Raw genomic sequence first — 21,608 nt, 5'->3', positions numbered from 1 at the left:
GTGTAGACTGACAAAGTAAGGACAGGAAAAAAATCTTGCTCCTGATTTAATAATAAACTTGAATTCCCTTTTGCAACATGACTTTTGACATAGCAAGAAGTCCAAAATGAAAACCAGAGTGGAGTGAACGTCTTGAAAGAAATGTGCCTTCAATTAGCCCTTGCAGAGGCGCTTTCTCTGGTAAAAAACTTCAGGTTGAAAAGTTCACGCACACGACTTCAGCTTGGTTCTTGGAGCTTATTTGGAATCTTGGGCTATTCAAGCATATATCTCTGTACAGTTAATGTCAGGGGCTCCCAGTAACATAACTTCAGTCAAACCAAACCATATTTCACCTTTCATTATCTTATTGAATATTTCAGTTTTGAGCTGCAAGACATCTCAAGATGCTAAACCCCCCTCTCTCTCCCCCTTTCACATTAATTATTTTTGTTGATCACATATAGACCTAACATATGTGCCAGACAGAAGAAATGTAGAATAATGTCTGTGTCCTAAAACTATTGTATTTTAAAAGATTTTTAAGCTATCAAATCTGCAGCAAGAATTGCACATTTACCAAGCAACCTTTTCCTTCTAATTTTGGTTTATGCATGTAGGGAAACAGGAGTACAGAATATTGTGTTCATACTTGTTAACCATCCCTCTTGAGCAAGGTATCCCAGTGATGCCCAGTGCTAAGAAATCTGGCCATGTAGGTTCAAGTATTTTCACCAGGAACTTTAAACCCTACATGAAGGATAAGAAGAACTACACAACTGTGTATAAAAAATGGGATTCAGGTTGTGCTTCCCAAAATGCAATGTTATCTCCAGCAAGACAGTATAGCAACTGTGTGGTGTTTCAAAGGTAGCTTCCAATATGGCCTGGAGATCTGCTGTTCAAAGGGGAACTGGGAAAGCTGATTTCAGGCCATTGGTCTACACTTACTGTAGGTCTACACCTACTGACACTACCTCTCCAGGATTTCAGACATGGATCTCTCCAATATCTACCTGGAGATGCTGGGGATTAAACCTGGAACATTCTGGGGGTAAAGCAGATGTTCTACTACCAAGCGACATCTGTTCCCCGACAAAAAAGTCAGTAAGACCACCGGACAGGCATTTGGTTTATTAACAAAATGTAAATGGCACCCTTCATTACAAAGTAACCACATGACAGCTACAACATAATATCTGGAAACATATGTACAAACAAATCAGACCAAACACTTCTAGCAAAACTAAAATCCGGTATAAAACATTTACATATAAACAGCACAGCAGAGCAAACAGACTAAGGCACTGGTTAAAATCAGAATGACTGAAGTACACTTTACCTTGGAAGTCAAATGGAATCCATTCCTTCCAAAATGTTTGAAAACCAAATTGTGGCTTCTGATTGGCTGCAGGAAGCCCCTGCAGCCAATCAGAAGCCGCTGAAACCTCATCGGATGTTTGGGTTCCAAAAGAGCGTTCGCAAACTGGAATAATCACTTCCAGGTTTGTGGCGTTTGGGAGGCAAAGCATCCGAGTTCCAGGGCGTTTGGGATCCAGGGTATGACTTTATCTCCAAATACCTGAAGAAGCAGGTATTTTTAGCCAGGCATTGGAAACTTGGTAATGTAGCCATCTGTACCTCCAACCACATCTGTGCAGATGTAATGAAGAAGTAGAGCTTGCTGCCTGCATATTGAGGACACCAAGCCCTAAACCCCTGATAACCACGCCCAGTGTCTTCATGTAGATGTTAAATAGCATTGGAGAATTAATGGAAGTGAGGGAAGTCACAACACAACTTTTTAAGGGGAAAAAGGATTCTGCACTCTCTAGAAACAGCCCTGCAGGTAGCAACAGAACCCTTGTATCACAACATCTCCATCTCCCAGCCCCAGAATGGATGAGATGATCAAGGAAGATCACTAGGGTCACAGTTTCCCTTTTTCTCAATATAGATCATCCACCAGAGAAGACTAAAGCCATCCCAGCTCTTTGGAACTGGGTCTAGATGGGGGGGGGAATACTGAAGGAGTAATATTCCTGAAAAACTTGTCAGTATAGATGTAGAAGAATGTTCCCTGCCCACAGTACGTTCCATCACTGTCACTTGCATTTCCTCTTCTGTTAATTGAGTTGGCCTCTGGGCATCCTCTCTGAAGGATTCATGCTCACTGATCAAGCTTGCATTTAAATTTCCAGGAAATGAAGCTAGTTGCAAATGAACGTAGCAAATTCCATAAATAAATAGAACAAATTGTGTGATTGCCAACCTTCTTGTTCTACATTTCCGATACAGATATATGCCCCAAGGATGATTTAGCTTGTACCTTTACAAATGTAAGAACATCTCTTCCCTGCTGCCTGCCTCCTCATCTTCCTCATGTTTGCAAAACTAAGTAAGAATTTTCTGGTGGAGGGAGATGTTATTTTGCTCTGGATGGAACTTCTTATTAAGCCCTGACCCTGGTGCCCCCCAAAGTAGTAAGAAAGATCCTTGTATGTAATAGCACTGCTCTGAGTTTTCATGAGATCGAATTATTGCTACAAATAAAGTATTGGAAGAAGGCACAAAAAATATTTACCAAACCTTCCTGCCTTCCACTTCTTCATCTGTTGCCAGCTTGATTGCAGGTGCTTAGACATTTTTTAACTTGGAATGGTATTTTCCATATATGATCTCAGCCAATGAGAAATCTTGTGTAGCCCAGGGATGGGAAGCTGTGGCCCTACAATTTTGTTGGACAGCAACTTATGTCAACCCTAATCAATGACCATGCTGGGTGGGAGAAACATGATTTGTCCCAGCAGGGGCAGATGAAGGTGTCCAATGGGAGGAAAGGGATAAAAATGTAAAATAATAATAATCTGGAAGACTAGTGGCGAGTTAGCATGTGATGAGGTGCCCACAGTTGTAGTTGGATCAGATCCTTGATACTTTAACCCTCCTGCACAGCTCTCAAATACTGTGATAACTGAATGTTGCTTAGATTAAATTTATAAATGCACACTGTAAAACAGGTTATTTTTTAAAACAACAACTCAACTTTTGTGTTTCCTTGATGGCCCGTTAGCCTATTTTTATACTCAGTAAACATGAATGGGTGGGCTGGGGTTTGTGGTTTAATCATGTAACAGTTGTTCACTCTCCTTCCTCCTTTGCAAGCTTCAGAGAATCAGGGACTTGGGAAGAGATCCCATCCGCCAATTAGTGCTGCAGAAATTACGAACACTAAGCATTCTTGTTTGTGCTAAAACATATGCCCTTTGTCCATTATAGAGATGCATCAGATGACTGATTCTAGCGTCAAGTCCTGGCAATGAGGGTGTTGTTGTTGTTGCTTTCCCAAAGGGAGTGAAAAGCATTTGAGATGGTGTTTTTCAGTGCGCCAGTTGGTTTCCTTGCTGAACACTTCTGCCAAGGGTTATGAAGCATAAAACCACACCATTGTTTGGAAGAAAACTGCCACAGTGTCTGTGCAGTGTTTTGCTCCATTTCCTTAAAGACTGCCCCCACCCCACAAGGACGAAGTATATTGTACCCCTCTGTTTTCTAACTTTAAAAGCTTGTATCCCAGGTTGATTCATTGAATTGTGTCTCAGAGCATAGTTGGCTTATGCGTGAGTGCATGCATAGACTGACTATCCTCTGCCTTGCGCCTTAAGAATGAATAACCCTATTCCGTTTAAATGAAATGAGACTGAAGAGTGTTCTGCTGAAGTTCAGCATCAGTTTTGTTGTTTTCGTGATTTCTTTTTTTGATAAGATGAAACTCAGTACACAGGAATCTTGTCTCTTTCCTCCATCCAACATATTTGACAGTTTAGCAACTTAATGCAATACTGCCATCTTATGGTTTGGAAGGTAGAATGGTCTCTCGGACAAATTGCGTCTGCATACTTACACTTGCATTCACACACACACACACACACACACACACACACACACAGAGTGAAAGAGGGAGATTTGAGGAGGTTAAAAATCACTAGCAGTTATTTCAGTTTCACGGTGCCACTCTTAACATAGCTTTCATTATGTTCCATGTATTTGTGCAATGCACAAGAGTGTGCAACTAATTGCTTTGTGCTTGTCTTTTCCAATTAATCACTGCTGAAACAATAAGGAGCAGAATCTTAGGCGATACAAAGAATTGCAATTCGGTCTATCGTCTCCTGTGGTGGTTTTGTGTTTTGAACAGTAAGCACGAGTCTCTTAGTACAAAAATCCGTTGAACAGAATGTTTGTTGGCTTTCTTCCAAGTCAAATAAAGCCGCCTGCAAAATCTTCTCTCCGCTTTCTGTGCCGAGACAATAAAGCTCAGCCCTGTTTAAGGGTTTGAGAGTAATTCCGCATGTGCGAGTTGTTTCCTAGTGCTTTGTAAATTTCTGTATTTGAGATTGGGATTGTTTCATTTTTAACAGTAGTTGGTGACATTCTTGTTGGTAGGGCACCCTTTCTGCAATGGCATAACAAATCAAACTCCACTTATCACATGAATCATTGTTAAAGTCAGCAGTAATCCAGTGTGTAAAATCTACCCGTAAAAGCTGGGAGGAGGGAGTGAGGATCAAACCTGGAACACATTAAATTAGTTCCAGTATGTCCAGGGCAAGGCTCTGCATTGCTTGCTTAAGCAGGCAAAGCGGAAACAGGCAGTTTATAACAAGCAGTCTGGTTCAAGAACGGTGGGGTTCATTTGAAAAAGATTTATATCCCTCACTTACATAAACATTACAAATGCAGGCTGCAAGTAGGGAGGCAAATCTTTATCGAAATCTTTCTTAAGAACTTTTTCATTGTGAATAAAACGGACAGCATGTACTCTTGTTTGAAGATTCGCCAGTATTTGCACAATAATGTTTTTGGTGTTCTTGGCTAATTAAAACACTTTTCTTGTCATCTTTTTTTTTTTTTTTTTTTTTGCACAGCTATAGCAGACCACCTACCATTAATTTTCTTTTTTTGTTGAAAGCATTAGAATTTGACTGGAGCAGAGAAGCAGAGAACAGACAGCAGATCTTCCTTGCTTTGATTGCTATACAGAAATTTCATTTTCAGTTTTGAGGGGGAAATAACTTTGGGGTCTTTGTCTGCCTATCCATCTGTCTCTCTCTCTCTCACACCCACCCACCCACAGCTATCTACCTATTGAGCAAAATGTGGTCGATTTGTTTACTGTGACGTGACATTTTTAAAAACCCTAATAACTTGGGCTGTAAAATGTTAGGAGACCATGTGTCTTCGGTTTTAATGCCACTCTCACTGTTGTGGGCACAGCCAAGTCGCTGTCCTGCAGCTTCCCATCTGTAATAAGGGGGAATAACGCCACCTACCACTTACCACATGTTTGTAAGAATTACTGGGAGAATTCTTGTGAACATTTTTTAACGTACCACAGTAGCAGAGATCCTGCTAGGAGGCTTCTTCTTAAGGTAACAAATCCATGCATCAGTTATGCACCCATTCTGTAACAATACACAAAGCATCGGAACAGAATGGTAGACCAGAGAGATGTCCGGTTATTGCTTTGCCAGGATCTCTGAAGCAGGGACTTCTCCTTCATGTAAAGACAGGCTCTGGCAGATTAAGCAGATGAGACCAATTGTGGGGCCCTGCAGTCAAGAAGGTGGTTTCTGCATGTTCTGTAGGGGGAAGTGAGGGGTAGGTGGGGTTTGTCAAGCTGGGAAGATAGCCCATCTAGGAGAAGGAATGCTCTGGTCCTAAATCTCTGCTGCCCTGTGGGATGTCTTCAGGAGAAGAAAAGGCTAAGGAGTAAACTCTACACAAATCCAGAGTGGAGTCCCTAAGGCAGTTAAATGGTACTTTGTGTGCCTCCTTCTAACAACTACTGCAGCCAAGCTGGTGCCAAATGTATTGCTCTGCTTTTCTTTGCAACATACAGTGATCCCAAGAGCGGGGTCTTGTTGTCTGAGCAGCCTAGGACCTCCATACACACTGTCCAGGCTTGTGCCCTGGGGAGGTCACTTTGGTGCCGCTAACATGTGGTTAGACTTCGCCCCCAGAGACACACTCCATTGTTTCTTGAGACAGACGGGTGCCAACAACAACAACAGGGTACTTCAGGACACTTCTTCTAGATATAATAAGGAGAAAGGGGCAGTATTTCCTACCATAGAAGCCCACATTCATGATACCTATTTACTTTGCACCTCTACTGTGAACGGTATTTGAAAAAGTTGTTTACAGCAAGGTCAAAGGACATATAACACGTACCCTTTCAACACAGTGAGGTTTTTATCTTTCAAAATATCATAAAACTTTAAAATCTAATAAAACTTACTAGCATTAACTGAAATTCCTCAGCAGGGATGGTTATTCCTATTAAGGCCCAAGGCCATGGACCACTGTTTGGCTGAAGCACAGTTGGATCAGTTGAGGATGGTGCCACTCTGATCTGCTATTTTGGGCCTTCTTACATCACAGCTGATCCTTCTAAGTGGTCTGTCTGAAGCACAGGTCATTTGCATGTCCTCAGTCTTTCTCATGGTTAGTTCATGGTTAGTTTGTGGCCCGGTTCACAAGATCAGTTCCTGATTAAATGAACCAGGACATGTACAACCTGCACGTTGGTGGCTGGAGCTCTTTTGAGAGTGCTTCATTCTTCCCTTTTCATGAGCAGCTGAACAAGCCAGGATTCAGCTCTTAACCATCGTTTCCTGTTACCTGTGAACCCAGAAACTGTGGTTAGTGGCTTACAAGTCATGATGTTAAGCCAACTTTAAATCATGGAACTGGATCAGAAGAAGTGAAATATTTTACCGCTGTTATTATCATTAGTGTGTAGTTCTGATATTTAATGTGGCTTTAAACTTTTTTTCAGTGTTGTAAAGCACTGTGGGAAGATGGTATGTTTTGAACAGCAACATATATATTTATTAAATACACATTAAAAAGTCACTAACCATGATTTACAGGTTTGCACATTCTTAGGAAGTTATGGTTAAAAGCTGAATCCCCACTTATTTGTGTGAAGGGAAAAGCAAAAGCAGAAAAGAAGCTATATTTGAGTGCCTACTACTCGTTCATATCCTGCCTTACTGATCACCCATTGCTATTACTAAGGCTTTCGTGGTGGCTGAGGTTTGCCGATTGAACTTGGTCATCGTTAAAAGCTTCTTGGTTGAGAGTGCAGATGAGTAGACTTAAAAGCTCCAACTTTTGCAGATATTCATGCTACAAAATCCAGGCTTCCTGTAAACCTTCTTAGGAGTGCTTTAAAGAAAAACAACGGCCAGCTTCTATCCCTGCTGACCCTACACTAAGCCAATCAATTGCAACAAAATACAGTGGTACCTCGGGTTAAGTACTTAATTTGTTCCGGAGGTCCGTTCTTAACCTGAAGCTGTTCTTAACCTGAAGCACCACTTTAGCTAATGAGGCCTCCTGCTGCCACCGCGCCGCCGGAGCACAATTTCTGTTCTCATCCTGAAGCAAAGTTCTTAACCCGAGGTACTATTTCTGGGTTAGCGGAGTCTGTAACCTGAAGCGTATGTAACCTGAAGCGTATGTAACCCGAGGTACCACTGTACCCATAACTTTATGTTTGGTTAATTTGCAAATATGCTATATATAGTGACATGCTGTCCAGAAGAGCAACTTGGTGAATTCCACATGTCCGTGAGAGTTTGGAAGATTTGGCATCTGGCAATTATAGGTATTTAATTTGTTATTAGGGGAGGGTCACTTGTTTTTAAGCCTTCCATTTATGGTGTAATAAAGTCAACAACAGAATCTTGACAGGTTCCACTGAGAAGAAACCAGAGCAATCAAGAAGCTTAAGGTTTAACGGAGGCAGGAAATTGCCACTCAGAAAGGGGAAGGAGGATGGGAAGGAGCATTCAGCAAAGAAAAGAAATGGGAAAGAGCTTTGGTTGCACTGATTTCTACAAAGTGGCTGGACAGTACTGGATAGTGCAGTCTAATCCGATGGAGGTCTTGTTGTCTCTACTTAACTGGTGGGTATTTGGATACCTGTTTTAAGAGGGAGCAAATACATATATGTATAAGTGTCATAAATCAAGCTTAGTTTAGAAGTAATGGGTTAATGTTGTTCACTAAAACCTGTTTTCAAAACAGGGATTAGAAAATAAAACCAACTTCACTTTTTAACTTTTCCTGATTGTTTCCCCCTGTTGCTTATTGAATACATGAAAAACCTTCCCTATAAAGGACTGGAGGGGATCATCTGCTTCTGCCTAGCTTGTGTCTTCCTTGTCTGCCAACATGTATGCTACTAGTATGATACTGCAATAGAGTTTTCGGTTTCAGGGACATGTGGGTTGACTTTTACAGGTACTACCATTAGTGCCTTCCATCTTCGACTTTCTCAGAGATTGCTTGATTCATTTTCCAACCCCAATTATGCTCAATGTGTCATTTGGTCATAAGGAAAATTCCAGTAACAAAGCATGTTCGGTCACGTCCAACAGGTGGATAAGTCCGATCCTCGAATTTTGAGTCCTGAAACAGCTCCTAAATTTTGGCATAACACTCACAGTTCCCATAGATACATCAGTGATTTGACAGTAGATTATACAAATAATTTGTCTTCACGAAAATTAGCAGAAAAGGGGGAGAATTCTAAAAAAAAAGAGTTAGGCAAGGAGGATGTTCTTATTTGTTCTAGATACGGGCTGAACAACTTATTGAGAGCAAATTTATTCTTCATACAACTGTCCAGGGACTGGAATGTTTGTTACGGCACAATCCAACTGCTTCATAGGTAAAGGTAAAGTGACCCCTGACCATTAGGTCCAGTCGTGGCTGACTCTGGGGTTGCGGCGCTCATCTCGCTTTATTGGCCGAGGGAGCTTCCGGGTCATGTGGCCAGCATGACTAAGCCACTTCTGGCAAACCAGAGCAGCACACGGAAACGCCGTTTACCTTCCCGCCGGAGCGGTACCTATTTATCTACTTGCACTTTTGAAGTGCTTTTGAACTGCTAGGTTGGCAGGAGCAGGGACCGAGCAACGGGAGCTCACCCCATTGCGGGGATTCAAACCGCCGACCTTCTGATCGGCAAGTCCTAGGCTCTGTGGTGTAACTCACAACTGCTTCATACTCTATAATAATGTTGGTGTCAGAGTTATAAAACATGTGTGTTCAGGTATAGGTAGGCATTACAAACAAACCCTCCAGATACATGCGAAGTTAAAGTGTGAATACTTTCTGTCTGACATTTCAAAATTGTTCACCCCACCCCCCAATAAAAGTCAGAATGGTGGCACAGTTTTTACTACAGTTTTGAAAACTAGTAGGCCCAATGAAAGCCAGAAATTTATTCTGCATGTGCAAGTTCATAGCAGATTTGATCAAGGGAAGGTTACCTTGTGTATGAACTCTGTGTTTGTCTAATAATATAAGGTTCTACACAAGTATAAAGGTTTGGGCTTTTAAAAAATGATTATGGCATTGATTTTCCCTCAGTTCTTTAATACATGACATTAGATTTATGTGTAACATCTTGCAAAATAAAACTGTTTTCTTTGGGAAATACATTTTTTTCCCTTATTCCCTCCAACCTGCCAAAACCCAAACTGGAGCAGTCAGCAAACTGACGTCACCACTTTTTCTTCAGGGATAGTAGATTATTTCTTAGTTCCAGTTTAATACAAAACAGACTAGCGAGAAGAGAGAAGAAGAGGAACCCCTCTCCTTACATGCTTGCCTTTGTATCGTGCTAAAATAACCAAGTAACAATAAGTAAAGAAAGGTGGTAGAGAGTCATTTTGGCTGGACCCACCTTGACTAGTGTGACTGTTTTTATGGGGGTTTTCAGAAGCACAGAAGTGACCCTCGTTTTATTATTTTTACTAGACCCCTTGATGATAGACAAACAAGGCTAACCTGAGGCCAACATAACCAGCAGGAAATTTGGGTCACGGGTAGTTACATTTTTAAAACTTGTTGGTTTTTTCAGGGCTGTTCAATCAGTGTAATTGATTGATTTGTAACATCAGAGAGAGCTCCTAAATCATTTAGAGGTGCTGGCTAATGACAAGCTGCTATAGGATTTTGTTTGAGGCAAATTTCCAAGCTCTGTGGTGTTTGGATGTAGTCTGAAGAAGCTGGCTTGTTGCCTGTTTTCATATGTATCGCTGTCCAGTTGTAATATAAAACACCATTTTTAGACATGTCAGGTATATAATTATATAATTCTTATATCAATAGGAACAACAATGCAAAACAAGAGAGAGTCAGGCGGCAGACTGGTGCTGGGAAGTAGTAATTTGTTTTATGAAGAGTTCCCCACTGCTTTTGAACATTGTCTTTCCTCAGGGTCTTCATGTGTTTATTCTCATGCATAAAACGTCAACTTTGCCAAAGAAAAAATTCTGGCGGTTTTTGACCTATGAGATTAATACCGCAGTCCTGTACATCCTTACCTCTTGTTGAACTCAGTGAGACTAACTTTTCAGTAGACATGCAAAGGATTGTGCTTTAAGGCACATGAAAACTCTCATCTATGGTTAAAATGTTTTCTACACTCTTCATAAAATTATTTTCCACTGCCAGCCTGACACCTGCCTCTTCCAGTTATTTTTCTAAACGAAACAGAAATTGTATGCTGATATTCATTATCATTATTTAATTTGTAATCTGTTCTACCTTTTATGCTTATGGCAGGCTGCACACTAGTTTTCAAAAGGCACAAGTAGACAATGAAATATTTTATTTTTTTTAAGAATGTGTGGCTTATCTATTTTTTTAAAAAAACTTTGGGTCCAGAATCAGTGACCACTATGCACTGAAGCAATTTCCTGCAGACCCACCAAATGTCCCTATTTTCCAAGGACAGTCCCAGATTTGCATAAACTGTCCTGGTTTCTTATTTTATCCCAGAATGTCCCGCTTTTCCTTAGGACATCCTTATTTTCATCAGAGAACTGTTGGAGGGTATGGAGTTATACAACTCCCCAAGCCAAGGAGATGAGTAACTATACAGCCTTAAGAAGACATCTGAAGGCAGCCCTGTAAGGGGAAGTTTTTTAAATGTTTAATGTTTTAATTATGAACCTAGAGTGGCTGGGGCCACCCAATCAGATGGGTGGGGTAATAATAATAATAATAATAATAATAATAATAATAATAATAATAATAGGGTGTCCTATTTTCATCAGAGAAACTTTGGAGGGTATGTTCCTGTGCCCCAAGAAAGTTTGTCACTTACATAAAATCCCACACTGAAACAGATCCAGGCAACTATCAAGTCACTTTGAGGGGAAGGGCAATAACTCATTGTAAATATCAGGGAGAAATTTAATTCACTTCTCATTTAAGGACAAACCTACCTAAGTTGTACTCTGTGAAACAATATGTGAACCACAATGCAGCCTTCCTTCAAATTCTTATAACGTGGTTGTTCCCCCAACCCCCTTTCTATTTGCAGAATATTGGGGAGTCAACATTACCTACTGTACTGAACCAATTGTTGCCTATCATCAAGTCTCATAAGAACAGGACAGATGATGATTATACCCCTGAAGACTTCCTTGTATTGCTGGTGTATATTTACTCCATAGTTGGGGAACTCAAAACTGGAAAAGAGTTGGATGAAGCTGAAAGAGAAGTGAAAGAGGCTCTCATCCAGTCTCTCTGTGACGAGCCTGAACTGCCTTTCCTATTGCAGAAAATAACAGGTAAGTGTAGATTCTCTTCCTTGTTCAAGGAGCAGGCCTGTTCAGACACAGTTTAAGCTATAGACTTCCATCAATTAAAAATAGATTAATTATTCTGAGGCTTTAAGGGTGCTGCTAATACCTGCTGTTTGCTTTAACTATTTATTTATAAAACGTGTTGCACACACATTTATTGAAGAGAATGAAATCCTATCCTAGCAAATTAAGTGCAATTCTATATGCATCTCTTGAGAAGTAAGCCTCATTGAGTTCCATGGGACTTACTGTTAGGTAATTGCATGTAGAATTGCAGCCTAAACAATTTTGTATGTCCAGGGCTTTAGAGATGTATGGCACAGTAAATGATTTTCTGTGCTGGGCTAAAGTAGTGAGGAGTGTAGAGTTGAGATTGCCTAGCTGTAACTCATGCAAAGCTTGAAGGGGGGGTGTTGCTTTGTAGTCAAATGTTCCTGAGCTGGGGAAAACGTCCTCTGCTTTCTGTCAACTTTTCAGAAGTTCTGCAAAAAACCCAGTGAGCCAGTTTAGAAGTTATTGCCAGAACTCCTGAATTGGCTCCATGATGTTGTCTACCGGCCATATCTAATTGGCTACATGGCCTTGTGATATCTTCAACATTCGTCAGGTGATCCCCAATTGGTTGGGATAATTCTTTTTAGGAGAAAATGGTTTTAAAAGTAATGGCACTGAAGCAACTGTCACCCTATCAGTGTCCATAATCTGAACAGGCATGAAAAGAGAATTGGGAGAGAATTTTAGTGCACTAAGTAAGCTACTTTGTTCAGAAAGCGTTCATGTGTTTACATGTTGTGAATCAGTAGAGATAACTAGGCTTTTTTAAAAACACAGAAAAATTATATTTTTTAACCACTCCCAATGATGTTGCTCACAATGATGTGACTACCCTTATCTCCTCAAACAAGGTTGCGCCATCAGGTAGGTAATAAACTACAAAAGTGTATCAGGGGATCTTCCTTCTCCGCTGCAATGTGTGGACCTCTGTGTTGGATAAAAGATTTTAATTCCATGTTACCAAGGCCTCCACGTCTATCCACTTAGGTCAACATCTGTGATTCAGTTTCATTCGATGGGGAGTTAATATAGTCGTTTGGGATACATCCTGTAACTTCCTGCTTTTCTCCTATTAGTGTGGATTCTGTGGCTTAAAGGAAGCATTTGTAATTTGGTGTATGTGGATGAACTCAGTGATTTGCATTCAGCGGTTCTTGTGTAAGCAGAGGACATTTTGTAGTCATGTATGGGGTTCCCTGCATTTTTTCCCATACCCCAATTCCTGATCAACTCCACATTCTCCGCTGTCTCTCTCCCCCCTCCCCCCGCATGCCATGTCCCACACTGTTCTGGAGGGTCATCTATCCACAACTTTTCAAAATGTCCACCAGCTCCTCATGGCTCTCTTGTGGAGGGGCATCCTTGAATAACAGATAAAAGGAGTGGCTTTTCTGGAAGTCACAGAGCTGCAGCAGAAAGGCGGTGGTAAAAAGAAGAAGAAGCTCATTTTCAATCAGAAGTCCGCTCACAGCCGTTAGGTTCAACCCCAAGGATTAAAGACGCCTGCTTCTTGGGAGAAAAGCAATGACAAACCTAGACAGCATCTTAAAAAGCAGAGACATCACCTTGCCAACAAAGGTCTGTATAGTTAAAGCTATGGTTTTCCCAGTAGTGATGTATGGAAGTGAGAGCTGGACCATAAAGAAGGCTGATCACCGAAGAATTGATGCTTTTGAATTCTGGTGCTGGAAGAGACTTGAGAGACCCATGGACTGCAAGAAGATCAAACGTATCCATTCTTAAGGAAATCAGCCCTGAGTGCTCACTGGAAGGACAGATCATGAAGCTGAGGCTCCAATACTTTGGCCACCTCATGAGAAGAGAAGACTCCCTGGAAAAGACCCTGATGTTGGGAAAGATGGAGGGCACAAGGAGAAGGGGACGACAGAGGACGAGATGGTTGGATAGTGTTCTCGAAGCTACTAACACGACTTTAACCAAACTGCAGGAGGCAGTGGAAGACAGGAGTGCTTGGCGTACTCTGGTCCATGGGGTCACGAAGAGTCGGACATGACTAAACGACTAAACAACAACAACAACAACAACAAGCCATATTGGAGATGCACCCAAGCAAATGCTGAAAGTTACTACTGAATTTTAGAAATTGTTACAACTGTTTTGTGTTCTTAAATTTGGCTGCATTTCTCTCTATTAAAGCAGCTTGCCTCCCTTTTGATCAATGTACTTAATGCCGGCTTTGGAAATTCAAAAGGCATCTTCAGTAAACCACTGCTTTGTGCACTTGATTTATCTTCTCTGGCACTGCAAATAGTAACATTTCTAAAATGAACATCGAATGTTTTATTGAATGTGAATATTGGCTAACTAAAAGGAAAACATCCCATTAGGCTCTTGTCCACGTGTTTTGCTGTTCTTGGGAGGACTTGCGTGAGGCCTATAGATGCCATTAGCACACACTTCACTTGGTTTAATTACTAACAGAGTAATGGTTGGTGTGTGTTTTAATCTATTAAACTCTACAGAGATCACGCTTGATGTGGCTCCTGTGATCAACTGGGGTTGGTAGGAATTATAAGGGTGGCAGAGCAGGTTGGGCCCTGGAACAAACATCTGTGGAACTGTTTCAAGTGTTGTGATAGTTATTGCAGAAACTGGCCTACAGTCTGAATCACACGAACATGCATGGAGTGCTTTTGAAGGTGCGCTGACTTTGAACAGATCTACACCTATCAGAAGCTATCCAAAGGCTCATGTGGGAATTCCTTGCAGACAACCCCAGTGCCTGCAGGCAGGCAGTCAAGTTGTGTATCCATAGCAGTGACCAGAGGAGGAATTGACCCCTGGGGGGAGCGCAGAGAGAAGAAATGCCATGGTGAATCTGCAGCAGCACAACTGAATACCTTAATCTGCCCCAGCTGCAACTAAACATGTCTCTCCCACATTGGTCACTCCTCCGTTGTCTTTCAAGACAGACGAATGCCAACCAACCTAACTGACATAGACAGTAGGGTTCAGGTTATTTTTGTTGTTTGCTTTCAGACCTTGAAATTCCAATTCTGAGGTCTCAGAAGAGCCAGCATGGTGTAGTGGTTAAGAGCGGTGGACTACTCATAATCTGGTGAACCGGGTTCGCGTCTCCGCTCCTCCACATGCAGCTGCTGGGTGACCTTGGGCTAGTCACACTTCTTTGAAGTCTCTCAGCCCCACACACCTCACAGAGTGTTTGTTGTGGGGGAGGAAGGGAAAGGAGAATGTTGGCCGCTTTGAGACTCCTTCGGGTAGTGGTAAAGCGGGATATCAAGTCCAAACTCTTTTTCTTCTTACAGAAAGTAAGCTTATGACTGCTAGAGTGGCCATAGCAAACTTGCATGGTCAAGTCCCCTGTGGCGACCATCAAGAGAGAAGCACAATGCTAATAATGCAAGACCTTCGAGGAAATTCAGAGCCCCATGTACTTATGGGTCCTTAGCAGTGCTAGCACATTCTTCCTCTAGCCCTTTTGTAGCTAAAGTCAGATATGTTCAGCATGTTATTTTTTAAAAAAACAAAACAAAAAACTAACCTTTGTCTATGTACTGAAAATATTTTCTTCAACTCTTATTGGATAATGTTATTACAAGAAAGCTTTGAGAGATTTTTTCACACCACCCACGAAAAAAATTAGGAAAGGCCCAAATTAACATTTTTGCATCCAGACATGATTTGTGTGTGTACTTGTATTAGGACTGGAGATTTTAACTGAGATGATTAAAGAACATGTGGCAAATAGCACAAATAGGTTACTGTTCAGTTTCTCCATCGTGTGGATAACTCATTTGTAACAATTTTCAAATCCTGCCAGGCGTAGACTAGTACAGCATCCAGTACAGCTGTTTATGTGGAAGTACAAAATAAACAACTGTTGCAGAACATAATGCAGATGGAAAAAAATATGGGGTGCGTGCAAACAAAAGCACAGCCACGCTGCATAAGATTTCTGGCACATTCGACAAAATATTGTTTCTTCTATTGTGGCTGCATTGGAGACTCCAGAGAAAATGTGAGCCATCACTTTCCCCCTTGCTATTCATTTCTACACAACAGATGTACATAGATAGCCAACCACATTGGCTAACGTTAATAAATAGCTGTATCAGTCTCAGACATCCATGGCAATTGCTAGAACGTGAGGGAGAGTAAGGGGGAGGGAGGAGAAAAGGACAATTCCATAGAGTTCTCTTGCAAATGAACCAGATGTGCTCTCAATAAATACTTGGTTCTTCCTTTACATCTGTATAGGATAAAGCAAAATCTATATTATGTGCGTACTATCGCATATGACAAATGTGTGTTTACATAGAACTAGAAGTCTCTACCAGTAGTAGTGAAAGAAACAGTAGAGTTGGACATTGCTTCACATATTTATTAACACTGTACAAACACATTAGAAGTAATAATATATCTGCATTTTTTTGTTGTGAGAAAGATTGAATATCTGGAAACGGATGGCGTTTGAAGAATCTTTTAAAAATAAGAATCCTAGAAAGGCGCTTAGGGATATAGCTATTCATGATAAATTAACATGTGCCATTAAGGTAAGGCGGGGAATATGCAGGAGAAATGATTTTGAGGAGATATGGAGAGGGTGTTTGTAGAATTTGTATTGTTAAAACTGAAAGGGGTCAAACCATCGCAAGAGGTGTTGAAATTTTGGGAGGTTGGACAGTTACAATGGAATGGTCTTGGTGGTGGGGTGCACATGTTTATTCTTATTTATTAATGATTACTACTTTGTCAAAATAAAATTAAAAAGGGGCGGGGGGAGAAAGCTGCTTACATTTTCACCCTAATCCACCCAGAGGCATTTATGTCTTTGGAAGCAGGCTTCCTCAAATATATTTCCAACCACTGGAGGAATTGTGCGTGCAGTTTCTGATATTGCAAAGGCCTGTGTAGCAGCTGAGACTGTGCTCATGTAGTTCTCGTCACAGAATTAGCCAAAGTTATGGTTATCCAGATTTCAGTCCCTCTCTGCTCTCTCCAAGCAGATGATTGGCATTTTTGGGAATGATCTGCCAGGGACTCCTTGCATGCAGCTCCAGTTGTAATGTCAAATACATATATAAAAGATATGATTATCATAGTAAGTTGTCTTTAATCTGAATTTCTCAGTATGTTCTAAAATAATAAAAGTGGCAGGATGATAAATACCTCTTCTCATTGGCATCACTCTAAAATATTACATACCACATAGTTTCATAGTTGTTTGTTTATAGCGAGCTATTCAAATGCAATGGATACTTGAATGTAACCGTTCAGGGCTTTCTAGTGACTAATTCGTAACAGCTTTATATTCTTCATCACTGTTTCCAGCAGAAATCAAGAGCAAAGGTTTAGGCCAAGCACTGTAGTAAACTGTAATGGCAAACAGTCTTCTTCGTGTAAAAGATTTCTTTTGGCAGCTATAAAAGAAAATAGGATCTTAAAAGTAGAGCTTGAAATATGTAATTTACATTTATTTTGAAACACCTGTCCACAGCTGAACACAGTTTTAAAACAATGCCAAAATGTGAATTTGAGCTCACTTTATCCCCATCAGATGTGACTCTGGGGTAACTCTAGAACCAAGGCCCATAGCTGAGGTGAGACAATGCCACAGGTCCTAGACTTAATGGATTCCAGCTGGCTACTGTCTCCTGATGAGAGGGTGAAAAGCACAAGTGAAAGATGAAATCCCAGACTAGCTGAACCAGTCTAGAACCAAAAGGCAGCCTATTTGATCTATTTAAAAGTCCTGTTTCCCTCCAGCTCCAATTCTCTATCACCTCCTATGGCTGCTATCTTGGAACAAAAATTATGCCTCTAGTTCTATTTTGAGGACAACCTGCATCCAGGAGGAGATTGCTTTAAAGGGGCATGCCCTGAAGGTATTTTCTCTCTCATATATATATATATATATGCAGTTTTTTCAACCATAATGTACTCATTACAAAACCTTCAAGAAAACCCTTAGATCAGAGATCCTTTATAATGTGCTGTGAAGGTCAATACACGTTGAATTAAAAGCTAAACCATCCATACAAAAGATGTGGATCTGATACGTCTAGATCGTATTTTAATGTTAAGGAAAACATTGTGCTCAAAACTAATTTGGGTCACATTATGGTGAGCGGAGGGTTGACATATGCAGTTTCTTTTTCCTATTGGAAAAGCAATTCTACTTCTAAAATCTAAATAAAAGAGGTGAAATCTGGTAGGGGAAACGACATGTTGCTGGGGGGCATCGAGACTTTGAAATATTAGTACATCTAATAGAAGTACATACAAGTAAATCAGAACAGAACTGGGTTTCTTTGAGTGCAATCCTAGGCATACTTATCTAGAAGTAGAAAAACAACAAGCAATCCTATTGAACTCAGTGGAGCTTAATTTTGAGCTAACTATGCGCATGACATCCTATTTGCCTAGGATTAACCAGCATATCTTTTTAAAAATTTTATTTCTAAGAAATATAATTTTTCAGCAAAATCCTATGCATGTTTACACAGAGGTAAGTTCAAAGGGGCTTATACTCACAACTATGTTTAGGATTGTAACCTTGGATCCCAATCGTATGCCCACTTGCCTAACAGTAAGCTGCACTGATCACAGTAGGGCTTACTTTTGAGTAAACATGGATAGGTTTAAGCTGATAAATTTCTTTGGCCTCTGTTACACCATAAGCTAGTACACAAAAAGAAACATGTCTGATTAGAAAACTTTCCATAATGCACCCTGAGCCCTCGGGATAAAGTGGAGAACCTAAATATTATACAGGCAAGTGCTGTGTTTTAGGAAATAGTTAAAATGCTAAAATTGGGAATTGATATCTGATTCTTTAGCTGTGTACTAAGACTTGGTTTTGAGTCATGGCTTTTAAACTAGATAAATATACATCAGCTCCTATTTTAGTATGGTATTCAAAATGGAATTTAGATCATAATTCCTATAAAAGCTCTACTTTTTATTATGCTTTCAGGTGTTCACTGTTTACTCCGCTCTTCAGCACCTGGTCTGAGCAGACCCTAAACTGGATGGCAGTTTTCACGGAGGTGTCCGTAACATGTCTGTCTGCCCCCCTTATTTAAAACACAAGATATATGCTTTTAGCTTTGCTGGCCCCTCAACTCCTGCCAATTTAACAAATCAGCCAACTGGAGCAGGAAACTGATATGTCGAAATATCCATTAGCTATTTACATTTCTCAAAATACATAAGCAGATGGGCATTTAGAAGGTCGTCTAAAAACCAAGTTTAAGTAAACTTTTTAATTAGTCAATAAGCTGTGTTTAAAATTAATCTGCATGCTTTTTAATAGGAACTCCGCTTTTCTCTTCCCCCACCTCACCATTTCTTTTCCATACATGTGGCTTCTTTGGAAAGATCCCAGAGAATGCTGTTCACACATATTTAAAACAGGAGTATTCTTTTCTGTCTGCTTACTTTGTGAAACGTGTGTGTGTGTGTCCTTCGGAAATAGTGAATGCTACTACTACAACGGGACGCGGGTGGCACTGTGGGTTAAACCACAGAGCCTAGGACTTGCTGATAAGAAGGTCGGCGGTTCGAATCCCCGTGACAGGGTGAGCTCCTGTTGCTCGGTCCCTGCTCCTGCCAACCTAGCAGTTTGAAAGCACGTCAAAGTGCAAGTAGATAAATAGGTACCACTCCGGCGGGAAGGTAAACGGCGTTTCCGTGTGCTGCTCTCGTTCGCCAGCAGCGGCTTAGTCATGCTGGCCAGATGACCCGGAAGCTGTACGCCGGCTCCCTCGCTCGGCCCATAAAGCGAGATGAGCGCCGCAACCCCAGAGTCGGTCACGACTGGACTTAATGGTCAGGGGTCCCTTTACCTTTAAAACAACAACAACACCCTTTTTTTGGCTCTTGCCTAGCATGCAGTTTCACATTTTGTAGCATTTGTAAATGTGCTTATAGAAGGTATAACCTATCAGTATTTTTTGCTGAGAATGCCAAGATGGTATGCTGCTCAGTAAGCTGCTTGAACTGTTGGTTTTCTTCTTGTTTATAACAATAGGTTTGAAGAGCTGGAAAATTTAAATATCCACATTGAGTGCCTAAATAATCATCCCCTGGAACAATTCCATTCCTGATTTCTCCAAGTTTTTTTTCTGGCTAGGAATCCACAACTCCTAGACACCATGACATCATACTAATAATGGCAACCCCCTCCCTTCCAATTGTAACTGGACAACTATGGTTCTGTATGATGCCTTCAGTAGTTGTCCTGGGTATAATTTAGATCCTTTCAGGTTTTATGGAATCCAGATTCCAGCACCCACTCCCGCCTCCCAGCTTGCATATCATACAGGTTTTTATGTAGAAATTAGGGGCTGAAATGTAGGTTTTCTGTTGAAAGCAGATGTGCAGGGACTTAAAACATAAGAAACCACAAGTGTTCCATTGTTGCTATGGAATATGTGGAGCCAAACTGTCTTATGATTTAGCAACACTTTTTATTGCTGAAGCTCATTGGGACTTGGTTTTTCAACAGTGAAATAGCATGTATGAAATTAATGGTTCATAAACCATAAACCATTCCTAATCCATGATTGTGGAAGTTGGGAACAAGTATCATGGCAGAGTGCTTCCCCCTCCCTTTGTGTGCTGGATTTGATGCAAAGATCATGACTTGAATTAAAGCAGAGTTCCCTATTAACATCTGAAATGGGGAACTCCGGTTTAACGTTGGTTAACAAACCAAGGAAATAAGTCAGAATATGATCCCCTGCTAATCACATGAATAGGGATTTATTAAATAGGACGCTTGTGACCTGATCTGATTGGGTAAAGGATTAAAGTCCTATCCTTCCATTCTGAATGTTTATCTACTTGCTTTAGGGTACTTCTAGTACATAGGTAGGCAAACTAAGGCCCAGGGGCCAGGGCCGGCCCAATCGCTTTCTAAATCCAGCCCACGGACGGTCCGGGAGTCAGTGTGTTTTTACATGAGTAGAATGTGTCCTTTTATTTAAAATGCATCTCTGGGTTATTTGTGGGGCATAGGAATTCATTCTTTTTTTCCTTTTCAATATATAGTCCGCCCCGCCCCCAAGGTCTGAGGGACAGTGGGCTGGCCCCCTGCTTAAAAAGTTTGCTGACCCCTGTTCTAGGAGAATTAATGACCAGTCATATTAGAGGATCATTTGCTCATATATGGTTTCACGGAACTATTTGAGTCACTGCTACCAACCTTAATATTGTCCCTTCAGTTACTCAGGTAGGGGGTGCCTGCCCTAGTTTGACCTAATGGAATCAATTGCATTCTACCATTATAAAACCTGGACATTCTAAATCCAGAAGGATTGTTCCAGTTTGTGAAACTTTGCTTCAAGTTTCTATATCAGGGCTTACTAACCTGTAGCCCTCAAGATTTATGGTGTGTGTGTGTGTGTGTGTGTGAATGAGAGGTCAGAGCAAGAAAGATACAGAGGGCGAGGGGCTGAGAGAGATGTCCTATACAGCAACAGTGCCCCCTCATTTGGTTAGGCTAGACACCAACCATGACTAGATAAATTTCAGAAACATCTGGAAATATCTGGGTGATTTCTCTCCTTTGGCCAGAGGAGAGGAGAGAAAATAAAAAGGATGTCTGGAGGTGCCCTATGAGATTATTTTTCTAACATTAGTAACAATATTCTGTATCTGTATCCTAGAATCCTGTGTGTTTGCTGGAACCTTTAGTACTGCAAATTTTCCACAATCATTCCATAATGATTTTTTAAGGTATAAACCTTAAATAAGTCCTTAAACCTTAAATAAGTCCTGAAATGAAAGCATGTTTCATTGATCTGGCTCCTCATTCTTTTAACTCCCATAGTTTTAACAACAAGCATGTTTTATGGAGGATTTGGTTTATTGTCAAATGAAGCAGAAATATCCTGCGTTTTTCATACATACATA

The 21,608-nt window shown here is 40.8% G+C and overlaps 1 protein-coding gene across 4 annotated transcripts in view; it reads left to right on the top strand.

The window, feature by feature from the left end:
• Positions 1 to 21,608, top strand: part of SCFD2 (sec1 family domain containing 2) — a 154,296-nt gene that overhangs the window by 38,870 nt on the left and 93,818 nt on the right. For all 4 annotated transcript variants that reach the window (XR_014515826.1, XR_014515827.1, XM_083459925.1 and 1 more), the window contains exon 5: positions 11,390 to 11,639. Coding sequence is in view for 2 of the 4 variants with exons in the window: in XM_083459925.1 (XP_083316051.1) it covers positions 11,390 to 11,639 (250 nt within the window). In the remaining 2 variants the exon portion in view is untranslated. The remainder of the gene's footprint in view (positions 1 to 11,389; positions 11,640 to 21,608) is intronic.

Source organism: Podarcis liolepis (assembly GCF_965112155.1).
Source record: "Podarcis liolepis genome assembly, chromosome: 9".
Lineage (NCBI taxonomy): Eukaryota > Metazoa > Chordata > Lepidosauria > Squamata > Lacertidae > Podarcis > Podarcis liolepis.
Note: the sequence above shows the minus strand (reverse complement) of the source record. Positions and strands in the feature narration are given on the sequence as shown.